This window comes from Leptosomus discolor, chromosome 8 (genome assembly GCF_034619465.1).
Source record: "Leptosomus discolor isolate bLepDis1 chromosome 8, bLepDis1.hap2, whole genome shotgun sequence".
NCBI classification, from domain to species: Eukaryota; Metazoa; Chordata; class Aves; order Leptosomiformes; family Leptosomidae; genus Leptosomus; species Leptosomus discolor.
In genome coordinates this window covers 10,015,581-10,040,887 of record NC_141398.1, presented here as the reverse complement: position 1 = coordinate 10,040,887, position 25,307 = coordinate 10,015,581, and the positions used below count along the sequence as shown (strand labels likewise).

The 25,307-nt window shown below is 42.7% G+C and overlaps 1 protein-coding gene across 1 annotated transcript in view; it reads right to left on the bottom strand.

The window, feature by feature from the left end:
• Positions 1–25,307, bottom strand: part of EPB41L4B (erythrocyte membrane protein band 4.1 like 4B) — a 174,995-nt gene that overhangs the window by 73,285 nt on the left and 76,403 nt on the right. The window contains 12 exon segments of the mRNA XM_086469142.1: positions 14,210–14,274; positions 15,023–15,077; positions 16,295–16,314; positions 17,027–17,124; positions 18,173–18,206; positions 18,708–18,738; positions 20,806–20,915; positions 21,019–21,188; positions 21,359–21,428; positions 21,746–21,834; positions 22,365–22,452; positions 23,078–23,198. Coding sequence (XP_086325268.1) covers positions 14,210–14,274; positions 15,023–15,077; positions 16,295–16,314; positions 17,027–17,124; positions 18,173–18,206; positions 18,708–18,738; positions 20,806–20,915; positions 21,019–21,188; positions 21,359–21,428; positions 21,746–21,834; positions 22,365–22,452; positions 23,078–23,198 — 951 coding nt within the window.

Here is a 25,307-nt window from a genome sequence, read left to right as displayed (position 1 = left end):
TTATGGTGCAAAATAGCTGTATGAAAAATACGTGACTTGGAGTGAAAAAAAGGAAAAGATTCCATTGGAAATAAAAGGGTTTAGAGGTTATAAAATACAAAATAACACTTGGTCAAAAAGGAATTATACCTGTGCTGGTGAACTAACTGGGTTTTTTTTTTTGCATATGTTTAGTTAGGAGATTAACTGGTGTCAGTCTACAATATATGCAGAAATGGAGACACACTGAACTTCTAATTAATCATCTCACACTCAGAGATGTCAAATGACACTGTCGATTTTCTTCTTCTCCTAAGCAACAGGTTTAACTGATGCTGTTTCAGTTTATTGTTTGAAATGATGATGAATTTATAGAAATGATATTTTCTCTCCATGCTAGCAACCAGAAAAGACTGAGATAACTCTACATAGATACTGCAAATGACTTGAACGTGCTTTCCTCAGGGGAGTGCTTAAAATTTTTATAAGGTTTTAACTTATTCTATAGTATTGCATTAGACAGTAGTTGCAGTAAATCAATTCATTCCAAGAAAAGATGAATCCCCTGCCTATTTGAAAAATGCTAAAGAAATTGTATCTTCAGCTGCACGGGTTTTCAGTTTGCTTTTATTACTAACAGAAGCTGAAAACCTGACAATACGGAATAAAGTCAAACAGAATAATTAAAGGAATAATGAATAAATTATACCCAGCTACTTGCTACTTATGTTCTCTGCAGATTACTTACTGATTCAAAGCAAAATTAACCCGTTAGCTGCAAATAAACACAACCGTATGATTTCCAAAGATTTGCTGAAGCACGCAACTTGGTACATCATTAATAACCTCCGTGTTTTTAGTAACAACTTCTGACAACAGGAGGTTTCTGACGGGGTAGTAACCGAATAACACTTGTGTGCTGGTTACTTTTTGAAAGCAGGAGGCGGGGAGAGGAATGTTGCGTATATTAATCCTGGCAGGTTCCTGGCACGTAGCTGCCAATAAAGGCGCTTCTGATGCCTTATTTGCCTTAAGGAAACAACACAAACAGGCGTCTGATCCACAGGGGACAGCTTTGGTCAGCTCAGACAATCCAGGGCTGGTCTGTCTTTTGAAACTGCGCTCTATCTTCACTGTCGTAATCAAATCAAGCATGTGCCTACTGGGGGGAAATGGTACAGGCTAATGGGATTGCTCGCTAATTGTAACAGCTCTCCTGCACTCTCCCTTCAAGCGCCTGGGATTGAAGGGACGTTTTTTGACTGAGAGGATAGTTGGTTTTGTTCACACAGTTAACACCCTTATCGGAAATAAGATCAGTTTGGGCTGGAGCCTCGACACATCCTTTTGTTTTCAGTCTATGATTCCATTTTTTTTTCAAGACGCAGAACCCCAAGTGCTTTCATTTCACCTGCCAGCAGGCTGGTTTAGCAGATTTTCAACTGGTCTTTTCAAAATGAATGAGATCACACCAAATGCCCACACTGACTCCTCACATTGCTATGGGCGTGAGGTAGCTTCCATGCTAAAACGGGAATGAGCTGAGCAACTGAATGAGCCAAAACCCCTCTGGCATGAGGTTAAAGATGCACTGAATTCTCTAGACGTATTTCTTGACTGTCCACAGTGCTCATGCCACGTAAAATGCAAGGAGACCATTACTTCAAAGAAGTAAAGAGCTAGCCCAGCCAAGCTGATGTTCAGGTATGCACTGATATCCTGGAGCACAGCAAGTCAGGGTGTCGATACCCAGGCAGCGCACGCTGGTGTGAAATCCCACGTTGAAACTGCTGGCCCATTTAAAAGGATGCAGTCACCTGCACTCTTCCAGGACTGACAGCGACTGACAGATACTGAGGCAAACTCATCTCGGCGGTCAGTCAGCTCTTGCACTTCTCGTGCGTGTGGAGCTGGGCTGAGGAAGACTTTCGCAGCCACACCCTCACTACTAGACTGGTGAGTTACTGAACAATCACGAACAACAGGGCTTGCAGCAGAGCCAGTCTACTAGAAGAGTTTACAGGACCCAAACAAAAGTATCATGAGTACTCCGCATCCCTTTTCTCTGTACTCTCTACTATATAATTTAGGGGCACATTGGACATCTTAGTGCAGTTTCTACAAGGTGGCCTCACTATTGTCATATATCACATGTTTTTCACTTATTTTTCTGTTCTTCCACTGTCTTAACTTTAGAGACTTGAGACTTCTCCCCTTAACGCATTAACTTTTCTTCCTACTGTTTGCTTCTATCTGCCTTACTTGAACAGATAATGTGTTCATGCATGCTTCCCAACCCACTGATGCAAATAAATCACTACTTGCAGTGAATCAACTTTCTGACCATATCCTAAGCCCTCCAGGTTTTCATACTTGTTCCCCAGACACCAGGTAATGCTCTCAGACTACGTGCATACATGAACGCTTATCAGTTTTCATCCTTTCTGCTGTATTTATTTTTTGGCCCTCCTAGTACGCCAACATTACACCTTTGTTTTACCTTTCAATAATCAATTGGCTGTCCTGCAGCTTTCCTCTCCTTTTTCTATTTACCTGTGTAGTTTTCTGAACAAACTCCAGTTGCTTCCTACATAACCAACTCCTGTCCTTCAAGGAAAATCAGGCAGGGCCCTACAGGCTATTATGTAAAGGAAGAAGAAAACATTTCTTCCTTTTCTGTCCCTCCCTCAGGCAAAGCACTCCTGAGGATTCAGTTGCCAGAGGCTGAACCTTCAAAAAAGCCACTCAAAGTTCACAAGACACTTGGTATTACCTTTAGCCTCAAACTCACATAACTATTTTCTTCTAACCAAAAAGGCAGCATACTGAGGAACAGGGCAAATAACTGGTATCTTCTGATTACTTTCTCCGCTTTTTAAATTTTATTTACATTACTAGTCCTCTATCTCTATTTTATACACCTCATCCTTTTCTTTAAAAGCTATTGTCAGTTGACATTCTTACATTTCATGTGGCCCAGCCATCTACTGCCTTACCAAAGCATGCCTCTAGCGTACACCTCACACATACAACAGTGTTGAGATCATAGAAAAATGGGGAACAGAGAGATATTTGAAAGACTGAATTATCCCCTGAAATCCAAGCAGGCCCATGTTACCCCAACTGATTGGCTGAACTGAATCTTCAACACCTTCACTAGCAGAGACTCCATGACCTCCCAGTACAATCAACTCCTGTGTCTCACCATGCCTACATTTAATTTCCTTGTTTATCCTGTCTCCTTTACTGCAATTAAGGCTGCTATTTCCTCTCCCAGCCGTCACAGACACAGTGAACAAGTTATTTCTTGCTACAGAAACCCATGTTTTTGAAAATGGCTCTTCACATCTCCCTTCAGAGTCTGAAGAGCTCTGAATTCTTCAGTTGCCCCTCACAAGTCACACGTTTCCTGCAGCTTTCGTACGTCTTGCCATCCCCGCCCGCCCAGCTGTCCCCTGCTCTGCCTCCAACATGTGGTGTGCGCAACAGGGCACCCCATTCCAGCTGCTGCCTTGCAAATGCTTGCAAAGAGGAAGGGGTTGCTTCCCATGTCCTGTGGGACCTACTCCTGTTTATACGCTGGAACATGACATTTGCTTTTTCCTAAATAGCCTGGGGTTGTTGACTCACATTCAACTTGATCCTCAAGAACACCAGAGCCTTTCCTAAACTGGCCAGGTTTCCACCCCCCACCTCAGCTGCAAAGAAGGTTACTGCTACCTAACAGCACAAACATACTATCATTCCTCCTGAACCGCATCCTAAATTTTCTCATGGGCTAAGATCACAACCCATTTGGGACTTTTCTCTCACCCGTGACGGGCCTCGTGTGAGAGGACCTCCCATTTTGGTGTAACTTGTGAGTGACAAGCGATTTTTTAAAAAAAAGTAATCACCTTTCTGTGCCAGCCTCCCAGCTGCCATCCTTGTTCTCCTGTAGAACAGAACCATGTAGCTCTGAGAACATCTTTCACCTGTGTCCCAGAGCAGGCTTACTCCTGCGCCCTGTCCGTGTCCCCTTCTTCCACACGCTTCTTGTAGGCATCTCCCACCTGCCTGAAGTTACACTTGGGGAACAAACGGTGGGGCCCTCTTCTCTCCCCTCCTTGGGGAGGCTGCCGGGGCAATAGCAGAAATCAAGTTCAAACTATTGTGCCTCTTGGATGACTCTGCACTGAGTCATTTTGCCTCCTCCCTGCTGTAGCTGAATAGTGGTTTCAAAAAATCCCAGGCTTCTAGGTCTGGTTGCGATAAATGACCTTCAACAATTACCACACCCACTTCTATTATTTGCTTTGAACGCTGCTTCTGCCCCAAACCACTGCAATTTCTAATACCCCTCTCAATCCTCCCCCATCTGCAGCTCAGAGCAAGCCTGACGGTGACCTGGTGATCTGCACAGCTTCCGTCAGCCCAAATCCACAGTGCAGGCTCTGCGCTGAGTGCGTTGGGAGGCTCCCCCAGCCACTTCACGACCTAACAGGAGGCATTTCACCCACCACCGTTTTGTAACAGTACCTTCTCCAACATCGAAATGGGCTTTAGATGTGCTCCCAAACGGCAGTCAGCGGAACTGTTAACGTGTGTGTATCAACGTGTACGCACAGAGGAGAGACCCTCAGAAACCTAAGGAAAGCAGCCATTGCACGTGAAGCTTCAGTGTGGCAGCTGGGGAAGTGAGACTTAACAGCTATGTCAGGCCAAACATTCATTTTTTGGGCTTAGTCTCTCTCTTTGGTGAAAAAAAAAAAAACAAAAAAGAAAGACTTTGGGTTTACTCCCTGCCCATGCTTCAAACGAAGGTAAAAACACCCCAAACAAACCCAAATGAATTTTTAGCCAAACTTGCTTTAATCATATTTAGAATCTCACACACCCCTCATGTGAGAGCTAGAGCATGTAAAGTGGCACAGACAGCCTAGGAATTTTGCACACTCTGGAAATTTCCCTGTGGAGAGGAGTGAAGAGGAGATGGGGGGATGGGAAGAAGGTGCTGTTCTGCCTGAGTATCGATTAATGGCCAGAACCACAGGAATGAAGCACAAGACTTAGAGAAGACCCAGCGTTACATAAGAAAGGGAACACAGACCATGGCAAGAGGACTGCTTACAAAAGAAGTTTCGTTTTAGCAGCCAAGGACTGTGACGTACAAAGGTAATGATTGTTCCTAAGTAAACGAGGATTAGGATCATTAAAAACAAACCTACGTTGTGTTTTTTCTCCCTGCACCGTGGTCCCTGCACTAAGACCTCTTTGCTGGCCAGAACTGGCTTCCTAAACTGTGAGAAAGCATACCTAAAGCTGACAAGCACTGTTACACTTCCATGCTCTGCCCTGACGACAGGAAAGCTGGCCCATTTGGAAGGCCTGGGAAGATGTGTTGCAGATTTGTCTCCCTGCTGCCAGGGATGATGAGCAGTCCCCATCCGTTCCTAGGGACACCTCAGAAAGCGGAACGGGCAGCCCGCAGCCTTCCCCCAGGCAGACAAACCAACCTTGGAAGGAAAGAGAAAATGGCAATGGGGAAATACGTATTCAGAAACGGTGACGGGAGCTGGGAAAATTTCTCCTGTAGGAGATAAAAATATATGCAGCAGCTTCCTGCATTACAACATGCTGAACTAAGTTTTGAAGCAGGAGTAATCTGGAATTCTCCACAAGAAGAGCAGAGCCTGCAGCAAAGCATGTTCTAATAAAATACCAAGAAACAAATCTCGACTCGACAAAGCCATTGTCCTCACAGACTTCACCTTATCTACATAAAGATCATTAAAAAAATACTGCCTTGCAAAACTGTCATGCAAAATATGCCCACTGGGGAACTAAACTTGCTTTTCTTCATTTACAAATGGCTTTAATTAATGATAACGATAGCTAATGATATTTAATCACCTGTCAAAAAAAAATTCATTGTCCCAGATGTCCTTGCAGATGAGAAAAACTCTGAAAAGCAGACATGAAATTTTCTAAGACAGATGAAATCCTCCCCCAAGTCAGCGTTGCCTTCCCCTTTCAGTCACAGGCAGACAATGTACGCCTGTCCTTGGGAAATAAAACAACTCGGGGTGGCTAATCCAAGCAAGCTAACTCAGGTTAAAGTAGGAGCAAAACCAAGCGAGGAACTTGGGCCTCCGAGACAGCCTGCAGCTGATCTCTGCTGCTAACCACGCTACAGCCTTTTCCACCATTTAACCCACCCAATAACTCGGGTCCTGCGAGCTAAGCACACCCCTGCCTCCCGCTCCCCTCCTCAGCACCCCATACTGGCTGAAACCTGCAGACAGAGAAGCAGGCACAGGCCTGAGGCTTAGCTAACAGACGAGACCATGAGAAACCACGGGATGCGACAGAAGAAGTGGAGGGACGTAACAGATGAAAGCGTAAGCAGCTAACAAATGTTAGAGTGTGCCCTGAAGGATCGCCAGCTTTCACGGGTAGTTATGGGAGAGCTACATGAGAAATGGCCCAACTTCACAGCGCACTGAAGGGCGGTATCGGGGACTTTCTGGCAAGACCAACCTTGCAAGGCTGTATCAGTATCACTATCATTATCAGTAATACCACCTAAGGTCCAACCTACCTAGGTAGCCTTGGGAAAGCTGAGTATGGACTTAGCAAAATTGGGAGCAATGCAAGGGAAAAGCAGGGGTAACGGAGAGGAGTTAAGGGAACGGGAGAATCCGTGCGTACCAGGGAAGAACAAGCAAGGGAAAATGGAGAGGAGGGGGAGAAAAGGGATCAGCCACACGTAAGCAAGCTGCTGGTCAGTATGCTCAGCTGGTCAAGCCCCCATCACTGCAGTCTAGGCCATCTTCTTAACTGCAGTCGTATCTTCTGTGGGGGTGTGTGCACACAGGATCGAGCTCTCTGTGCTGCAGGTGCTGGTAAAGGCACTGCTCTCCACCTCTTCTGCTCCGCACGGCAGGCCGAACGCGTGCTCTATGTGTACTTGTGTCTCTGGGATACATGCTCAGCATTGCTGAGAAACCAGGAACTACAGCAGTCTCACATCTAGCAAATTAGGAAGGTGAAATCACTTTAGCCTTAAAGCCAGTCCACTGGATTTGGCTGCCCTTAACAAGATGCTCCCATCTTACACAATCTCCTTTCTGTCTCCGTTCCTACAAAGCTGAAATTCCTTGAAACAAAAGACGTTTTCAAAGAAATTAAACTATAGAAGTTTCATGCTTCTAAATTATTCAGATTCTGAATATTGCTAATGCCCTACAAAGAAATATGTAGGCTTCTGGATTTTCAGTAATTTCCTGTAACTTTAAAATCCAGCATGAACACCCCTGACACCATTGCCACACAAACCACTTCAGTTTAGGTTATAGGTTTTCGCCCTTTTAACACTTTACCAGTAAAGCCACTGAACAGGTACGGTGTGCAGCAGGTAAAAACACTTACAAAAGGCAGGGCAGAATTTTTCACTTAGCTGCTCAGAAGACAGCATTAACGGGTAAAAGTAACACAAAATCAATCACTCGGCACAGCTCGGGCTTTCTTATTTACAAACTTGCAACCTGTCCTATCTCTGTTCTCACTGCAACACTTGGGCAACTCACCCAAGTGACAGCACAAAACTGTTCATTTTACCTTAAAAGCAATTTTCAGACTTTTTTTGAAGTCCAAAAATCGAGAATGAGACACACACTAGATACAACAGTCGAATCTGAAAGTGAATGATAACAAACAGAGGCCTCCTGGGCTCAAGATTTTGAGACAGAAGCATCCTACTGATGAGAAAAACTCAGCCTGGGGACACCAAGATGCTGGCCCTTGCCTGCCAGCAAGGCCCCAAAATTCAGGGGCTTGTCCTCTGGAGACGGAAAGAGACACCGTTACTTTGTCATCTGTTTAGCTACCGAGTTCATTGCTACATCCTAACAGAACTGACAGAGCACCGGAGCTGTATTAACGTTCTGTACGTCTGCTTCTCTAAGGTTCTCAAAACTGCAGAAATTGGTAATGGCAGGTAAACCATTGCGATTACAGTTCAGCACAGATTGTCATGGGTTTAGTGAGAAAAAAGTATGTTATAAATAATCACCTTCCAATCCGGGGTTTAATTGTATTTAGATCAGTACTTCCTACTACTAATTAGGCGTGGCTACTTCTTTCATTTTCTTCAGGGCACAGGAAGTAAAATATGTTTTTCATTGCTCATTTAAAAAAGAAATACTGTTTTTTATTATCCATCAACATATGACATTGTTAAGCCAGGATCTACTGGTTTTCCAAACCGTTCCTCTACGAAATATCTGTTCTTGCTTAATCCAACACATCTTCATCTTTGCTATGACGAGCTGCAGGTTTTGCTGTTTGATAGTTTAAAGCTGAAGGTTGTACTACTGGTGCTACGAAAAGGAAGAGGATAAGGAAGAAGAGGAGGAAAAGGAAAGGGTAGAAAGAAAAAACAAGCACATGACAAACTTAAAAGATCGAAAGTACAAAAACCAATCAAAAGCAAAAACGTAATTGTGGTGGCAATTTGAAAACAAAACCCTAGGGGCATTTCCACTGGTTCCCCAATAGCCTCAGCTCAACATTTATCTTATTTTTGAATTGGCAGATTCCTCAGTTCTCAGAAGATGTGATGACTAAGGCAGTCACCATGAATGCTTCTGCTAGAGAGAAAATGAACTAGATTTCTTCTGAAAGAGACACATGCAACAGATCACAGAAGGTAAGATGCCACCAAACCAAAAGAGTCAAGAGAAAGCCATTATTCCAGAAACTTGAAACAAAGAAGTAACACTGGGTCTAAGATACCAGGCTGGTGGAACTTCCCATCTCCAGCAATCTGTGTGCCATGTCTGCCAAGACTCTAACTAAAAAAAAAAAAAAAAAAAAATCACCATCTTCAGGAAAGTTGGATGGGAGATACAGTACTTTTTTAAAAAAACCCTTTTCCTCCTGTTCAAAACTGAAGGTATATTACATGCAGAAATGAAAGGCAGTATGCAAGCCATTACAGAGGTGCCTGCATTTTCTGTAGCGACTTACGAATACACGCAATGGAGAGCGCACGGAGAGGGCTGACTTGTGAACTTTACAAGTAAGTTCAGGTTAACACCGGTGAAACCAACTGCTTGAAAACAAGTTGTTTGCTTTAAAGGACAGTCATGAAACAGTCATTATTAAGTAGCTGAGAGCACCATTAAGTCTGCAGATGCTTTATTACTCAAAGTGACTCACATCAAGGGAGCAACTTCGGCTGAACCCAAGTTTTTATCTGTTTTTTTCGATGCAGCGCCAACAAGAGCAACAGCAGATACACTCAGAAAGGAAGCCTGTTTGGCCAGTCACTTCAAGGTACAAGGCACAAGAGTATGTGGCAAACACGGGAAGCCGAACAAGGTCTTCATCATTACCACTGCAACAGGCAGACAGAAAAGCGTGGTCCATCCCTTCACATATTTTTTCTTAAATCTGCTTTAACTGGTACTGGTTTTGTCCAAAAGCTGCATCTTTCTACATGTCTGGTGCCTGCTGATTTTCCTGCAGGCCCTTTGACACTAAAACCTGGGAGCATCCATAAGAGCACTGTGTTTTTCCAAGCATTTGCAGTTTGACTGTAAAGTAGGAAACAGTACCTATTCTGAAACGGTTCAAAATCTTGATCCTCAGTGCTGTAGCACAAGTTTGGTTTAGAGCACAGAGGCTTGACCAGCACAGTGCTAGACCAAGCTGGCTCTCATGGAAGACGTGTGGCTAGCACAGTCTTAACAAAAGCAGCTGGGGTCCTGGCGGATCAGTCCCTTTTCAAAGCACAATACACATTGTCTGAGGCCAATTAAAAAAACCCCACAGTTCCTATCTTATGTCCATTAATGCCAGCTGGTCTGTAGCAGCTCGGGCTCAAACAGTCTCCTTGGCTACCATTAGCAATGCTGCAATGACAGCAGTCCCTACGAGGCTGCTTTCCTTGGTTCTCCTTCGCAGAGTAAGAGGAAAATCGCTCATCACCAACAGTCCTTCCAGGGATCTGGTGTGTCAGGTTAGACAGACGTGCATCAAAACTTCTCGCCTTTGAGCTAGGCAGTAGTGGCCTGCCTGCTTGATACACTAACTGGAACGACTTGTGGAAAACCGCCTCTGAGAACAGATAATCGAGGCGCTGAACTGTCGTCTTCCTCCCCCTCAGAGGGCTCCAGCCAGCCAACTTCCATGCCTGAGAAGCAAGTGATATATTCAATTTCATTTTTTCCCCATCTTAGACGTTCCCCAGCTCATTCCTTGCCAGCAGCTGAAGTTCCATTTTCAAAATCAGTTGCAAGCTCTAACAGCCTTTCTCTTGCAGGCTGAAAAGACGTCTTCTGCAACACACATCCAGAAGGAAGGAAAAACGACATTTTACATCACAAGGCCATAATATATGCTTTGTTCCCATCCACAACATGAAAACACAATCCTCCTTTGGGTCAATTTGCACATGGCTTCACTGATAAAAGCGTATGGAAGGACTTGACGATTCTTCTCCTTAAGCGTGCAAACTCCCGACTGCCACCTTTGGAAATGCATTATAAAACCCGATCCCTTTGTTCACTTTGCGTGTGACTCACGTCAGCTAGAGAAAAATAGCTGAAAGTTTAAAGAAAAAGCCCACACTAAAACAATTTACCAAAAGCACCAACTGTTTCAGTATTCAATATTAGTCACTAGTTTGCATGCCAGGGCCTGGCTGGGGCTGAAGAGCGATGCATTTCAGGCCAAGTTACAGATGTGGTATCGCCAGCTTCCCGATTCCCCCACCAGTTCCTGGGCGAGATGACACAGGGCTACAGAGTTATCAGAGGGCGAAAGTAACACCCCTGCAAATCCGAATGCACGGAGTGGAGAGCCAGGCTTGAGCTCTGCTGGGGAAGAACTAGTTTCCAGCTTTATTAAATGCAGGAGGAAGGTATGCAGAGAGATGATCAGAGGATACCCTCAGCCAAGACGTATCAAGCGATTCTCCAGTGTGTGGAAGAACGCAGCTGACTTCAGGCGAGTGTAACTTCTCAGATGCCTAGCACTGTACTTAGACACACCACTGCCCTGCCCCCCCCCCCCCCCAGTTGACATCAGGACAGTGTTTATCACCTGAAATCAGATTACAGAAGAGTTGCTAGATGTAAAAAAGAAGATTTCAGACTTGCACAATGAACAGACTTCAGAACAGGGTGGAGAAAGTTGGCACACACAGTTCAACAGGTACCGCTGAGAACATGCTTCATTTGGATTCAGAAGGTGGTACCTCCTTCAGGCAGTCTGCAGGGCTTTTTTTTTTTTTTTCCCATCAACTTCCCTGTATATTTAGAACACACCCAAAATGCGTTGATTTCTCTATACCTAGAACATCTGTGTAACATGCTCCTTGGTAAAAAACGTGTAAATTGTGGTAAAAATTTCCTCACGAGGATCTCCCAGTTAAAATAATTCAACACAATGTATAAACACTCACATATCAGGGCTATCAAGCCCCTGTATTGGGTTTGCGCATCTACAAACTACCAGTGGCTTCCTGTAGCAGCACGAATCTCGGATGTAGTACTGACTGATACTGCCAGAGCTTTCCCAGTATTTTATTTCTAAACAAAAGGTGCTACTACATTTAATAGCTGAGTTAACCAAACATTTTCCACCTTTCTCCTCTCTCCCCATGTAATTTGGTTTCCACCTGTAATGTTTTGTGTTGTTTCAAACACAAAATTGTATTCCTAACACCCCAAGGCCTGTATTAGTCACTTGTTAAAATAATACTTTCTAAGTAATAAGCGTCCTGATTTTAGGAAAAAAGCCAACGTGCCTTTAAATTCAAAGCAACTTATTTGTACGACCCCGTTCAGATGGACACTACTCATGCCCACCTCTATTCAGGTGAGGTTAAGTGGCACACAGCTCAGTGAGATCAATGCCGAGGTCAGAGAGGACACAGGCAGAAATGCTCCCTCTTCCCAACTGCACCCCAGCCCATTTGCTACAAGAAGCCAGCTAAGACTAAAGCACGGCAGGACAGAGAAATTGGTCTCTTCTTACCTATCTGATCGCCGGGTGACTTTGCGGGCACAGACTCCTGCAGACAGCAAGGAGGATGTGGGACGAAAAAGCGAAAGGGGGGTGCAGAGTGCGTGACCTCCTTCTCCAGAGAAGCAGAATGACAAGTGCTTCCCTCGAGGTGACACACACAAACTGCCGAGCACACAAGTCCCACGGGCCGCTCTTCCCCCGCGCGCAGACCTCCTGCACGAGGCACGTGAACACTGTAGGCCCGGTTAGGCCTTGTGCTGTCTCTTCTTGCCATCTGTCAGGGAGATCCCTCATTCCGCGCACCTTCGGCAATAAACCAAACCACAGGTAACGACACGTGATGAGGAGGAACGCTGACAACAAAACACGGTGACGTCACATGACAAGAACAACACTGTATGATGAATGTAGGTGTGTGAATCATGAAGCGACAATGCTCCACTTTAACGTGAGTATTCAAAAAAAAACCTCCTCCAGAGGGCATTGAGAGCAGCAGCTAAACTAAGCTCTTGTTCCAATGGCTCCAACAAAGTCTCTCTTTCTTCCTTTCCCAAATAAAATGCTGCTGAAACAGAGGAAGACCAGCCTGGGGAAACTGAAGCCAGCCTCTGTGTTTACCCACCTTAGGCTCACTCCGGCATTTTCACATCTCGGTGCACAATTGCTTTATTGTTTTCTCCTCTCTACCGACTGCACTGAAAATGTCAATCCAGCACAGCATTAGTGATTCCAGGGCAAAACAGCTGTGTACAAGCATAAGGCGTATCCTGTCTATCCACCCTCCCCTGAAATCTTTCAAAAATAAATAACGCATCATAACCAGAACTAGAAGAATGAAAATTTTTATTTGTACTTAGCACATACAGGAAAGATCACCACAAATATTAAAAGACAGCATTTGTAAACATATTTCACAAAAAAAGTTATACACTATCAAATTTGCTCTGGAAAAATTCACGGTTATAGCCATTTATAAATGTGTATTTATCAAAATCGACTTAAAAACTACTTCATTTTTAAAATATCCCAAATGAAGACTCATTCATTCCAACAACTTCAGAGAGACCACAGATGCCAGGTCTAATGAAAACAAATGCATGAGTGAAGATGGCACTACGATTTCCACTTTAAAAAAAAAATAAAAATAATAATAATAAAAAAAAAAATCGGCAAGTGATCAAAATACCAGCCAAGCCTATTTAAAGACCTAGGTTTGTAAAATACACATTCAACTTCCCAAACGTCTAACTTTAAAAAAATAGAGCTATTTCACTGTATCGTCCTCATCTTGTAGTGTACTGATTATGAGCTGTGTTTTTGAATCCACTCAGAGAAAAGTTATGAGTAGGTAGTTTTATGTGATTGTATAGTCCACTTCCACGATCACATTAACAATAAGAAGAGAGCAGCACCCTTTCAGCAAGGATTCACTTTTAACATTCTTGCCTTTATAGCAGCAGGTACAGTTTTGGGGAATGTTGCCAATATAATCAGTAAGGCAAAACCAGGAATACACATATTCCATGAAGTTTATACTAGAGTGTTCTTTCCCTATACTTGTTTCCAAAGTTAGGCAAGCACCTCTATTTTTGCTGCAGAACACAAAAATTACGAACAAAGGACACCCAAACCTACGACTACCTCAGCAGGCTCCCTTTGTTCATGGTCCACAAGCCGTTTTGATTGCCAGTGTGAATTCTGTTTTTTCCTCCCTCCAATTTCCTATTTGCATGTCAACTAAAAAAAACCCAGTGTGTCTCAAACTTCATCTACTACTTTGACTCAAAAGAAAGAAGTTAAATAAAAATAACTAAGGCACAAATGGTTGATCTTCAACAGCAGGCAGAGGGTCACAGGTTCGAAAGTACGGTAGAATGTAAATCCCCAGAAATATTTCTAGTCTTGGGGCACTGAAAATTCCCACCAGCTTTCACAAAAGGTTTTTCAAGACTTTTTACAAAGATACGGAAAATACTTTTCCCAAGAATGTCCATGAACACTAAACAAGGATGGACGTACATACAAAGACACACACGTTACGCACAACACGCTGTGAACACACTGCAGACAGACAGGGACCATGGAATGCGATGATCGTCTAAGATGGCAGGTGAAATGAAGATGGCTGGTTTTCAGAGTGTCGTCATGAGTTTATCTTGGTACACCATGCTTTGGACTCCTCCTAAATTCTTCTGGTTCTGTTCTTGGATATATCGTAAATTGCTGTCCTCTCCACTTGTGGGGGGTTTCCAATATGGCCTGTCATCGTGATAGGGTGGCCTGTACCATTTGCACAGTTATTGGTTAGTGAGAGATGGAAGCAAACTTACGAGTGCTACACAGTACACGAGCTCATCCGGCAAGTGCTACGCGTGCGTACGGCGCGGTGGGCAGCTATCAGTACGGGAAGGAAATGCTGACAGACCTACACGTCTGATGCAGAAGCCACTGAAGCAACTGGGAATCTTTGGGCTGATTTCTGAAGGCTTTGAATGAGAGCTCAGTCACTGAAAACCCGCTCTGTTTTCAAGCGTTAGACAAGTGCCGTGCATCAATGCTGAATCCCAGAGGGATGGTGGGGAGGAAGTAGGAGGCTATAGGAAAACTAAATGCCTACCACAAACAAGTAAAGTAAACCCTATCAGGCAAAAAGTTGAGCTTCTGAAAATATGTCCTTAAGGTCTAAAAAATTAAGAAAGGCAATCCTATTAAGAATGAAAATTGCTCTTCTGGAAATAGGGCCATTCGCTCAGCACGGGCACAGTTAATCAGGCTGACGGCCCGTAACTTACACAGTCGTGTTTTGTTAAGACGAACACCTAGACTCTATCCTTCGCACAGGTATCTCTCTGTCATCTATCATAATTACTATGAGGAAAAATATTTTTTCCTTATTTGTTCATTACTTATTGCTGATTACAGAGCAATCTCTCCTACAGTGTCTCCTGAATCACTGGGGGTGGGGGTAGGGGACGGGATAAATAAATAATTAACAATGTAGTGTATAGGAAACCACAATATTTAAGACTCCCTTATTACCAAACTGAAGTTGCAATTTTTATTTTGGCAATTTTTTTTTAATGCTAGAGGAAATGCAGGCAGGTTTAGACTTTATCTTTTTTTTTGAGATATTCTATTCTAAAGTTATCTAACGACTACTGTTAATCGGAACTAATTTTCTCAGAAAACTGAACATTAAGTTAACTGCAAACAAATAATTTCACTGAAAGGATTTTACTAAGAAGAATGAGACACAATTCCACATATTATTTCATGCATTATCCCACAAAACCCCCATATATAACAGGTAGTTTTGTTTCAGCCCTTGGTGCATCCCGGTCCTGCATGCCCAGCAGAAAGGATTTCATGCATTTGTGGTTTGCTCTCAAGTTCACAGTCGGATGGATTAAGCTTTCTCAAATCAAGCCATCCAAGATGTTGCATGTCCAACTCTTCCACTTTGACTCCAAGTTAGAATAACTTGGAGCTTCCACTTTAACCACACATTTCAACGCTTCTACCTGACTGGGACAGAAGTTCTGAGCACCTTTTCTACTGAGCTTGCACGACTGAGCTTTTAAGTATGGTTTTTAGCCTTACAAGCCTAGCTATAAAAAAGCCATTGTTCATATTTCACTGACCTTAATCTTTGCCCAGGCAGCAGAGGGGCTGAAGGGGGAGGTTGTCTACACACATTACAATACATTATTGTGCTTATTTCAATATCACTCTGCTCCAGGGTGAACTATTTGGCTTAAAAATGTTACAGACTATATCCATACGTGAAGAAATCTTTAGAAAAATTTCAGCAAAACCTCAAACTATTTATAAAATCATTCACCTCTCTCGGCAATCACTCTTCGGAAACTATGAAACTGAACATTTAAAATCACACACAATCCAATGGACAAGTAAACCCTTAAAACAGGAAGAATCTTGAACGTCAAATACAGGCAAAATTAACTCAATTTAAAGCCTTCTGTGTCTAGCATAACGTTAGTATCTGCTTTACTGCTGTATGCTAGGGATTTTAAGATGACAACGAGTATATCTGCTTCTCTGCCTAGTAAGTATTTCTAATAACATAGATGCCTTTTTCCTGTATTCTCAGACTCAAACTTGGACCAAATTGTCTTGTCACCCATTTTAAGCTCAGCCTCATCTCCAAAGCCTGCCTACGCTAAGAACGAACTCCACCTAACCTGATGTAAGAATACTGAGATAAAAACGTAATATGAATAGGAACGAAGATTAGGGTATTGGCATTTTTCAGTCAAGACTATTTATTTCTCTAAAAAACTGAGTAACCTAAAAAGGTTACTTTTTATTAGGATAAAATAGCAGCTGATTTTTATCACATATGCATGCACAGACACATATCCACCAGCAGGCATGTGCTTCCACTGTGCATTCCACCAAACTGGTTTTAACAGGGACTGAGTTTCTTCTAAAATTTCTTTTCACTCAATTTTTCTCATTGCTACTACAAAATAAAAAAGTAGGTGAGAAGATAACACAATAGCACATATAGGAATATATTTGTGAAATGGTTCTCAAAAACTCAATGTTATAATTTCACTAAGTATCTGTAAATTGCCTGATACATTGTTCCACGTGCATGTTATTTTTACATATACATTTCTGCAAAAGATGAAAAAAGTGCTGCAACGCAAGAATCTGTTCACCTCTAACTTAACTTTACCCTAAAATGAGTTTCTTCTTTGTCTAAGGAGACTATATACTGATCAAATTGCAATTAGTTTTATCGAAGCTACTGGGTGTCTTCCCATCCAACATAGTCCCTACAGAAGTACACTAAAGTTGTGTTTCAAATTCTGAATTAAAAATCTACCTGAAAAACAATTGCATCAAGGAGATTAGGACATTCCAAAGCAAAATCTATATAAAAGTTATTTAATACTGCCTCTGCATCACATATTTCTAACTTCTGTTTGCTTTTCATGCGCAGAAAATTGCCCAATACACCCACCAAAGCTTCAGTTCAACAGATTAAGACAAAGAAAGAGGGAACCACCTTTTTCACAAAGGGAAGGCTGCTTACCTTACATTCACAGGTGTATGTGGATGCCAGTGTGGCTGAGCAGGATGTATATTAGCATGATACTGTGGCTGCAAGTGAAAACATTGAACTCTGTTAATGAAATAATATAAAACCTCCCTATTAACTCTAACTTTTTATTTCCTGGGGCCATGAGGAACATGCTCCCTGTGAGTCCTAGAAATCACACTGTTTCGGATCTTCTCCCATGCCACCGAGCATATACATGAGACCTCTTGGTGATGAGCTTGCCCATTACGACACACTCATGGGAAAGTGCACAGAAAATTGCTTTTCTGTTTGAGGGACAACCTGGCACATCTCGTGCTTCTCACAGAAAGCACATCAAAAGAACGTCAGCTTTAATCAAAGGTGGAGAGTGAGAAAGGTTACTATTACAATAGCAGTCTTCAGAAGGTCACCTATCTTTGGTGACAGCATTTCTTTCTCATATCCATGAGATCTGGTGGAGAAACAGTGAAATAAAATCACTAGTGAGGCTTTTAATTAAAACCAAGTGTTAAGACTAAGTTCTCAGGCACACACTTAAGTTTGGATGAAGCACAGCTTGCTTTCTCAGTAGCACTGACTGCTAGTATCACAGATGAAAACCAGGTGAGGTTCTTCCCTGAAGTGCATAAAGGAGCTTGTTTAAAAAACAAAACAAAACAACCAACGAACAAACATTTGACCAGCAACAACCTCCTTAAGTGCTGTGATGGGGGAGATAATTGCAACTTTGGACTTCTTGTCACGGATCACCCAATGTGAGAGGCTGCTCTAGACAAAAGCTTGCTCACAGAGCAGCCTCCTGGGGTCCATCACATTCACAGTCCCAAAGGCTTTAACCTGTCATTTCGCAGAAGGGGAAGGGAGAGAGGGTGGCGTGTATTCAGTGTGCAGAGCAGGCAAGAACACAGGGGAACAAAGAGAGGAGGTTCCCTCCACTTTCCCCGGAACCCCCAATGTGATGCTGTTCATTTCTGAACCACCCCAGAGAATCTCACCCTGGAGTAAGGAAAGGGGAGCAAACCAGCTGCGCTAATTACAGACAGCAAAAATATTTACCACTAAATAAGAAAATGACAATACTCTCCTCAACAATTGTTATGCTCTTACCTGGTAGTTATGGACTTCAGGAGTATTTTTAGCACTAAGGGAGAAAAAAAAAAAAATCTTTTATGTAATCAATACATCTATGTCACAATCTCGTATAGTTCAGGGTTCTACTCTTCAGGGAAGTACTATAGTGAAGTAAAATTCATATTCCTAAGGACACCAATATTTTATTCAAGATATACACCACAGCAATTAAAGTGCAAGAAAGCTGGGTGCTATTTTTTTATTTTATATCTATGAAATAGGAAAAAATAATGCTAGGTAAGTTAGCAGAGTAACAATGAGCAGAAAGAAAACACGTTTTACTTTAGTTTGATCTCAAACACAGAAAGAAAAAAAAAATTAAAAAATGGAAGCACTTAAATTCTCATAGACAGTCCCCAAGAAGAATCTGGTGCTGCATAATGAGAGATCCCAAAGCAATTCATCCCACACCAGAGAATTTGTTTTGACAAATCCTAACGAAGAAATGGTCTTCAGAATATTTTTTGCCTGACAACAGCAATTCAGAGGTAAAGAGAACTTGGGCACTTACCACAGTTGTGCTGCTTTCACAGGATTGTTTGCTTAAAAAGAAACAAACAAACAAAAAACCTTAAGTCAGGTAAAAAAAACCCTTAAGATATGTGAAATTCCAGTCATTTTGCAGCTATTGTCACTGGGATGTTCCATGACAGCTTAAAGCAACACCTCATACAGACATTTGCACAAATGCATCAGAACTGCAAGTGCAGCCCTGTGCTTGCTAGCGTTCCTGTGCGAGTACATCAAGTACGAGGCAGACACGAACCATCCTGTTTCTGCCAGAGTCAACGCCCATCAAAGATGACAGCAGACAAGTGTTCTTCCCAACTGTCACACAAGAAGGACCTTCGGCAGAGTACGTTCTGCGCAGCCAGAACACTACTTTTCTCACCTTGCTGTAGCTGCCATGTCAGTATCATTGAGCCCCTTGGAAATCAGAAGGTACCAGTCACAGAAATTTTGCATCTTACAGAAACGAGAGTATTCCTGAACTGGTATTGGCCTATGTCTTATTACAGTGAATGACAGCAGCCAACAAAGCCCGTCAGTGGGTAATACGGGAAGGCATTGAGCAATCCTGAGCAACAAGGTCTCGGCTTATGCTTTGGTCAGGCTGGAAAGAACGGTGAAGGCGGCAGTTGAGTAACTGGGATGGATCGTTTCTTTTTCCTGCCAAACAGCGTATTTTCCAAGAGCACTGAAAAACTGCTGAGTGATACAGCTGCAAATCCAAGTCTCTGCTGAATGCATAAAGTAGATGACAAACTTAACGAGACACTGTGGAAGTCTCAAAGAGACTGAGCTAGGACAGAAGCCAATGCTGGTGGGCTGCAACTAGGTACAGGTCTTAATGGCCAAGAGACGTGTGAACAACAGTAGTCTAAAGGGAGTTTTTGCATTAACTTAACACACATGCTCTCTGGAGGGAGATCATCTGGGTGTGACAGAAGTTCCGCCTGGCTGCTATGCACAGAGAACTAAACTAAGCGTAAGCCACACTTCCTTCTCCCTCCTCATCTCACAGACAGGAGTACAGAAGCACTCAGACACAAGGTATAACCCGCAGGTCTGACAGATCCTGTTATTGTAAAAATACAGTTAAAATAATTCATTCCTCCACTTATGAAACTATCCACACTTACCATATAATTGACTCCCATGTATTACATCATAGTATCTCAAAAATTTAATAAATTTGCACTTCTGTAAAAAAAGTGACACGCACTAAGGAAGAGGGGTGGGCTACAGCCTCTAGAAAGGGTGTGTGCTTGCTACCCTGTGACCCCCATTGCACATGAGAAATAAAAGTGCCCCCATAATACCGCAAGGACTTTCCATGGAGCTGAGGTTCGTATTCCAGGAACGCAAAGGACATCCTAAGGGAACGTCAGCTCATCCTGCTCTATACAGCAACTACACCTCCAGCCTCAAGCAATACAGAATTTAGAGGGGGTTGTCTTCCAGTGCTCCTTCCTAGGTTTTTCTATGAGGAATAAAAACCTCATCTTAAGTTTTGAAGGACAAATGACAAAACCGCAAGGGAAATCAGTTCCTTGTCATTCCATTCAAATTCAGCACACACTTCAACTCCCAGAGGAAGCTAGCTAAGGTCAGAGTCTGGATAGGTGAATAACATGCCATTACAGTCAGGAAAGCAGCATCAACTGCATAATGAGACTGCTCAACAACCCTAAGACTGCCTGGCTAGATAAACAAGCCAGCGAGGCTTTTGGACACTGCTCCACTCTACATGACAAATACACCTCTTCAAGGAAAATGTTACACGCTTTCCCTCATTGATCTTGATGCAACTTTTCTTTCCTCCTCAGTGGAACAACAAAAGGAACCACAGGTACCTCCTCCTCCACAGATGGGGGAGGGAAGAATTAAATGTCAACAGAGATTAAAAATGTTACGATATGGAGGACAGACTCTGACTTCAGAGAAAAAAATCAAAACATACATTCTGATTTTTTAGGTGGTCTGACATGTTCTTCTGGTTGTAATATGCAAAACCACAGATTTTTATGATTGTAATATGACATTTATATGCGTTAACAGGACAGCTGCATGACCAGTTCAGTGAACACATGTACACAAACATTTACCCTTAAAAGTTGAATGCCTTCGAGAAGGGTATCGCTTGCTGGGCCTTCTTTCAAAAGTACTAGTTCTGCGTAATCTTGTCCCATGTGTTGCTTGATACTCCGTTCGCCCACTTAAAATACAGAAATAAACAAAGTTAACTACTGCCTTTTGCTGGATGCTGTGCCTGCTCCTTTACATAAACACAAATATATTGCTGTTTCTTTGCTAAATACCTGAATCTGAAGCGTGATCCCAGCCTTATGAAGTCGGATCTACTAGATTTACTATTTGCTGGGGCTCGCAATCTGAAGAAAGCATGGTGCTCCACCGCACATTTCCACAAATGTTTGCATGTTTTGGCACTGTCTAACCGGAAAACAAATGTGTGCTCTTGCTCTCTGCCCTAAATGCAGAAACAAAAGCTTTGGAAGTTGGCATGCATCATATTAGTTACTGCCCTTGGTAGGAGAAACACAGCCTGGGCCAACAGTGTGCTGAGCCTCCCTTGTGTTCTTACCAGCCTGAGCACACACCGCTTTGTTGGATCAGGCCCAAGGAAGGGAAGAAAGTTACCTGTTCATCATCTTCTACAACCACAAGCGTTAGTTTGCTCTTTTTGAAGTCCATTTTTGTGATTTTAGGCCTAAACACAAGAAGCAAAAAGAAAATTAATGGAAAAATGGCATCTAGGACCATCTCCCAAAAGGTAGGGGGCGATTTGCAATCCTGGAACACTTATAATGAAAGTATGATTTCCTGGAAATGTGACTATTTTTCAAGAAGTATTTCACATTTGAGAGTGGCACTTCTAACCAGGCCTATTTACCTTCAGATTTAACCTTGATATTTTAACCTTGTAGATTCAATCTACATTACAAAATACAGTCAAGAATCCCATTACCTAAAGGAGAAAGATCTCAGCATTTTAACAGAATGGAATATAACACAAAAACAGATTACCAAAAGAATAAGCCTATTTTGTTGGCTCCTTCAAAGATCAATATGCCTGTTGGTGTCAGTCCAAGAGCATATTCACAACCATCTCTCCCCTGCAAGCAAGCACATAATCAATAATCAATATGCCATTAGTAGTGTAAATCTTACTACAAAATCCATAGGTTTTAAACTGGACAACAAGTTTTTAATATTTTTAACACAACAGAGCGGAAGAATACGCATCTGTACTGGGTGCAAACTGGCAGGTTTTGGCAACAGGAGGCTGCAGGGTGCCCTGCGTGGGGGAAAGCCCAACACCCATGGAAACGGCCCCGCACCAACACTGCAGCCAGGGGAGCCCACACCTCGGCTCACCTGGGCTTAAGAGCAAGCAGGAGCTGCCAGGGGAAGGAGACATGAGAGGAAAAACCTGAGGGACATGGGAAAAGGCACGTGGAAAGGGGCACTGTGGGGGACATGGCTGGAGACACACTCCTGGGAGGAGCTCTGCAGGAGGGAGGTACTTCTGAGGGACCACAGCCCACGGGGAGACCCACACCACAACAAGGACATGCCCGAGGGACTGACCCACACCAGGCCAGGGACCCCACATTAATAAAGTAAAGTATCATATGGGCCTTACCTTAACTACATGCATATCTACACCATACATTTCTAGCCATTTAGCTTTGTTCAAGTAGCACAACTCAGCCTGCGCTGGGCTCTTTCCCCTAAGAACATAAAATTTATTTATACTTTACGGTACGAAATTTTTGTCCATTTAAAATGTTTTAAAATTTGTTCCCCTAACCCTTTTCTTTAGGCCTTCAATCTCAATGACAATAAACTGTATTTCAACTTAGCTTACGTTTTTACCCACTTCCCTCCAAACGAAAATAAATCAGAGGGACGAAAATTGAAAAAGGTTTAAAATTGTCCGTAAGGATGAAAGTTCAGCTAAGACAGCACCACTGAAATGTACCATATTTATTAACAAGAGACAGGAAAGAGGGTTTGCTACTACCCTGAACACAAAACTTCATGTGTGCATGTATGAAAGGAGAGAAAGATAGTTATTTCCAACATAAACAGGCAAAAGATCTGGCTGCTTAAACTGTTATGAAATCATCTAAAGAAAAACAAATAAAAAAAATTAAAACTCACCCCACCAACCTTCCCTAAACTACCACTTGCCATTTCTAGGGAGGGCTCAAAGTCTATTTACAATACTTCGCAACTGACAAACACAATCACCGTTTCACTTCTGTTGAAGGGGTTCTTGGGGACATATTTGACTTTGGAAGAGAAAAAAACCCTCCTGTTGCTAGAGACACCACTCCCACACAGGTACCCTACCTGCACTCTTTCCATTTCTGAAAAATGTCAAATTCCATTGCTTCGGTCTGGTTTGGTGCAAACCTGAATTCAGACACGAGTTCGGGTGTGTGCTCTGGGTGCTCACACTCTCCCAGCTCAGCTGCAACCAATCAATTGAAAAGTTAAAAACGTAAAGATCATGGGATTACCAGAAACATTTAATTCCATAATCTCCATAAGGACAATGATAGTTTGTTAAGTTCCTAAGTATGTTGTAGAAGGATGCACTTGTGCCAATGCTGTAAGTTAACCCCTCCAGGCAAAGTCAAACCAGATTTTACAGCAAAAGTCAGACAAATGCATTTGCAGGAGCAGCGTAAAGTTATGGTACAGAATTCTGACATGTAAGAATGTCAGAACTAAACCAGCTTAACTAAAGCTGCTTCTCTGGATTTTAAAGCATTTAAAGGAAATAAAGTTTCTATTAAAACAAAAAATGAATGCACTACTGTTTCAGAACAGGTTACTTTGAAACTGCCTCTCATTGCAAAGAGGTCATACTTTCCATTCCAAAACACTTCCCATTCCATTGCACGCTTTGTTCGTTACTGTTCATGTCAAAACACGAAGATAATACCTAGTCTCAAGAAACCACTGATAAAGTTGTGGTGTTTTTTATAAAAAACACAGTGGTCGTGTAATATTCAGATTAATTTTTGAAGAAAGAAGTGCAGAGGCATTAACACAATTGGGGTATCTTTCTACTTATTTGCTTAGGGCCTGGTATCGTCCTTCTAGGAGCAGAACACTTGCAAACTTTACTGAGCTCGGCAGGAGATGCAAGCGCTGACTCAGCATCTCGGCGATGGACGCCCGTTGCTGTCCTGTGCCTGCAACACGCTTTGCTCCTGGAACCTCTCGGCTGTGCAGCGTGTCACTGCCTCGGGACTGACAGACAAACATCAGTGGCAAACACACCGTTCACCAATACCACGTGCCACCTGACGCATGGTGCGATTCCAAACCAGGCCTTTGTCAGTTGGTGTTTCTTGACCAGCACTACCACGAAAAAAAACCCAAACAAAAAAAACAGCATAGAGGGAAATTAAATCCCTTGAAGAAAACAGTTGTATCGCTTCAGGGCAGTTTTTACATGTAGCAGTTGGAAAAATTTAATTCATTCTCAGTCTTCAAAAAAACCCAGCAGGATACAATGGAGCACAGGAAGTTCATTCAAAATGCAATCTGTTGACTGACGGATCTACTAGGTGGTTCTTTGCTCAAAACTTGGCATTCCTGAGGATATTAAACAGACTGAGTTCACCGATCTTCATTTCTAACTACTGACTCACATTTTTTCTCTTCAACAGTGATCTTCCACGGCGAGTTACAGTATTCTTATCTATATGTCTTTTCCTTTAACAGAGATATCTCAGCTCTGCTGCGTTTCATCTAAGTTGGAAGCCTATTTAACACAGATGTTGCTATGAGTTACTGGCAGTCCAGTCTCCAGTATGTAAGAGGGAGCCACAACAAACACATTAGCAAGGAGGACTTCAGGGAAAAAAAAAAAAAAAGAAAGAAACTGAAGTTTGATGTGTTGACAACCATCTAGGACAAACATGGAAGATTTCTCTACGAGTTAACAGAAAGAGAAGGCGGGGAATGAAGGCTGACTGTGCTGTGAAGAGGATGTGTAAGGGTGAGAAGAATCATGAGTGTGTAGGGCAAAAGACACACAGAGAAGCTAGGGCGGAAGTATCAGGTACAAGAAAAATAGCACCTTATTTCTCAATAGCTGCAGTCTATTTGTTTGTAGCTGTTTATTCACCTTCAGGCAAACAAACTACGTCATCAATTTGATCTCTAAGAAATAGGTGTAGCGAGTAAGAGCCAGTAAGAGTCGCACCAGCTCCCCACCCTGGGTAGAAAGGCAGTGGAAGAAGGGGGAAGCTCTGGCTCCCTACAAGGATACTCTCACCAGTGGCTTTCCCGGTGGAATTCTGCTCCCTGAATGGCTCAGCAGCACCAATATTTTTCAACACAAGGGCACAGCAGAGGACCCATCTCTACATTTGCAGTTTTATGAGAAAGTAGCATGCTTTGGCATGCCCCTCCTCTGGTCTTTTTTTTTGGGGGCGGGGGGGATGAGCGGGATGGGGTGTTACATAATGTGTTTATACACGTTATCCATGTTCTTTAATAAATAACTGAGGGACATTTTTAAAAGGAAGTTTCCTAAAAAGTTTTTGAAAACTGCAAAAACATG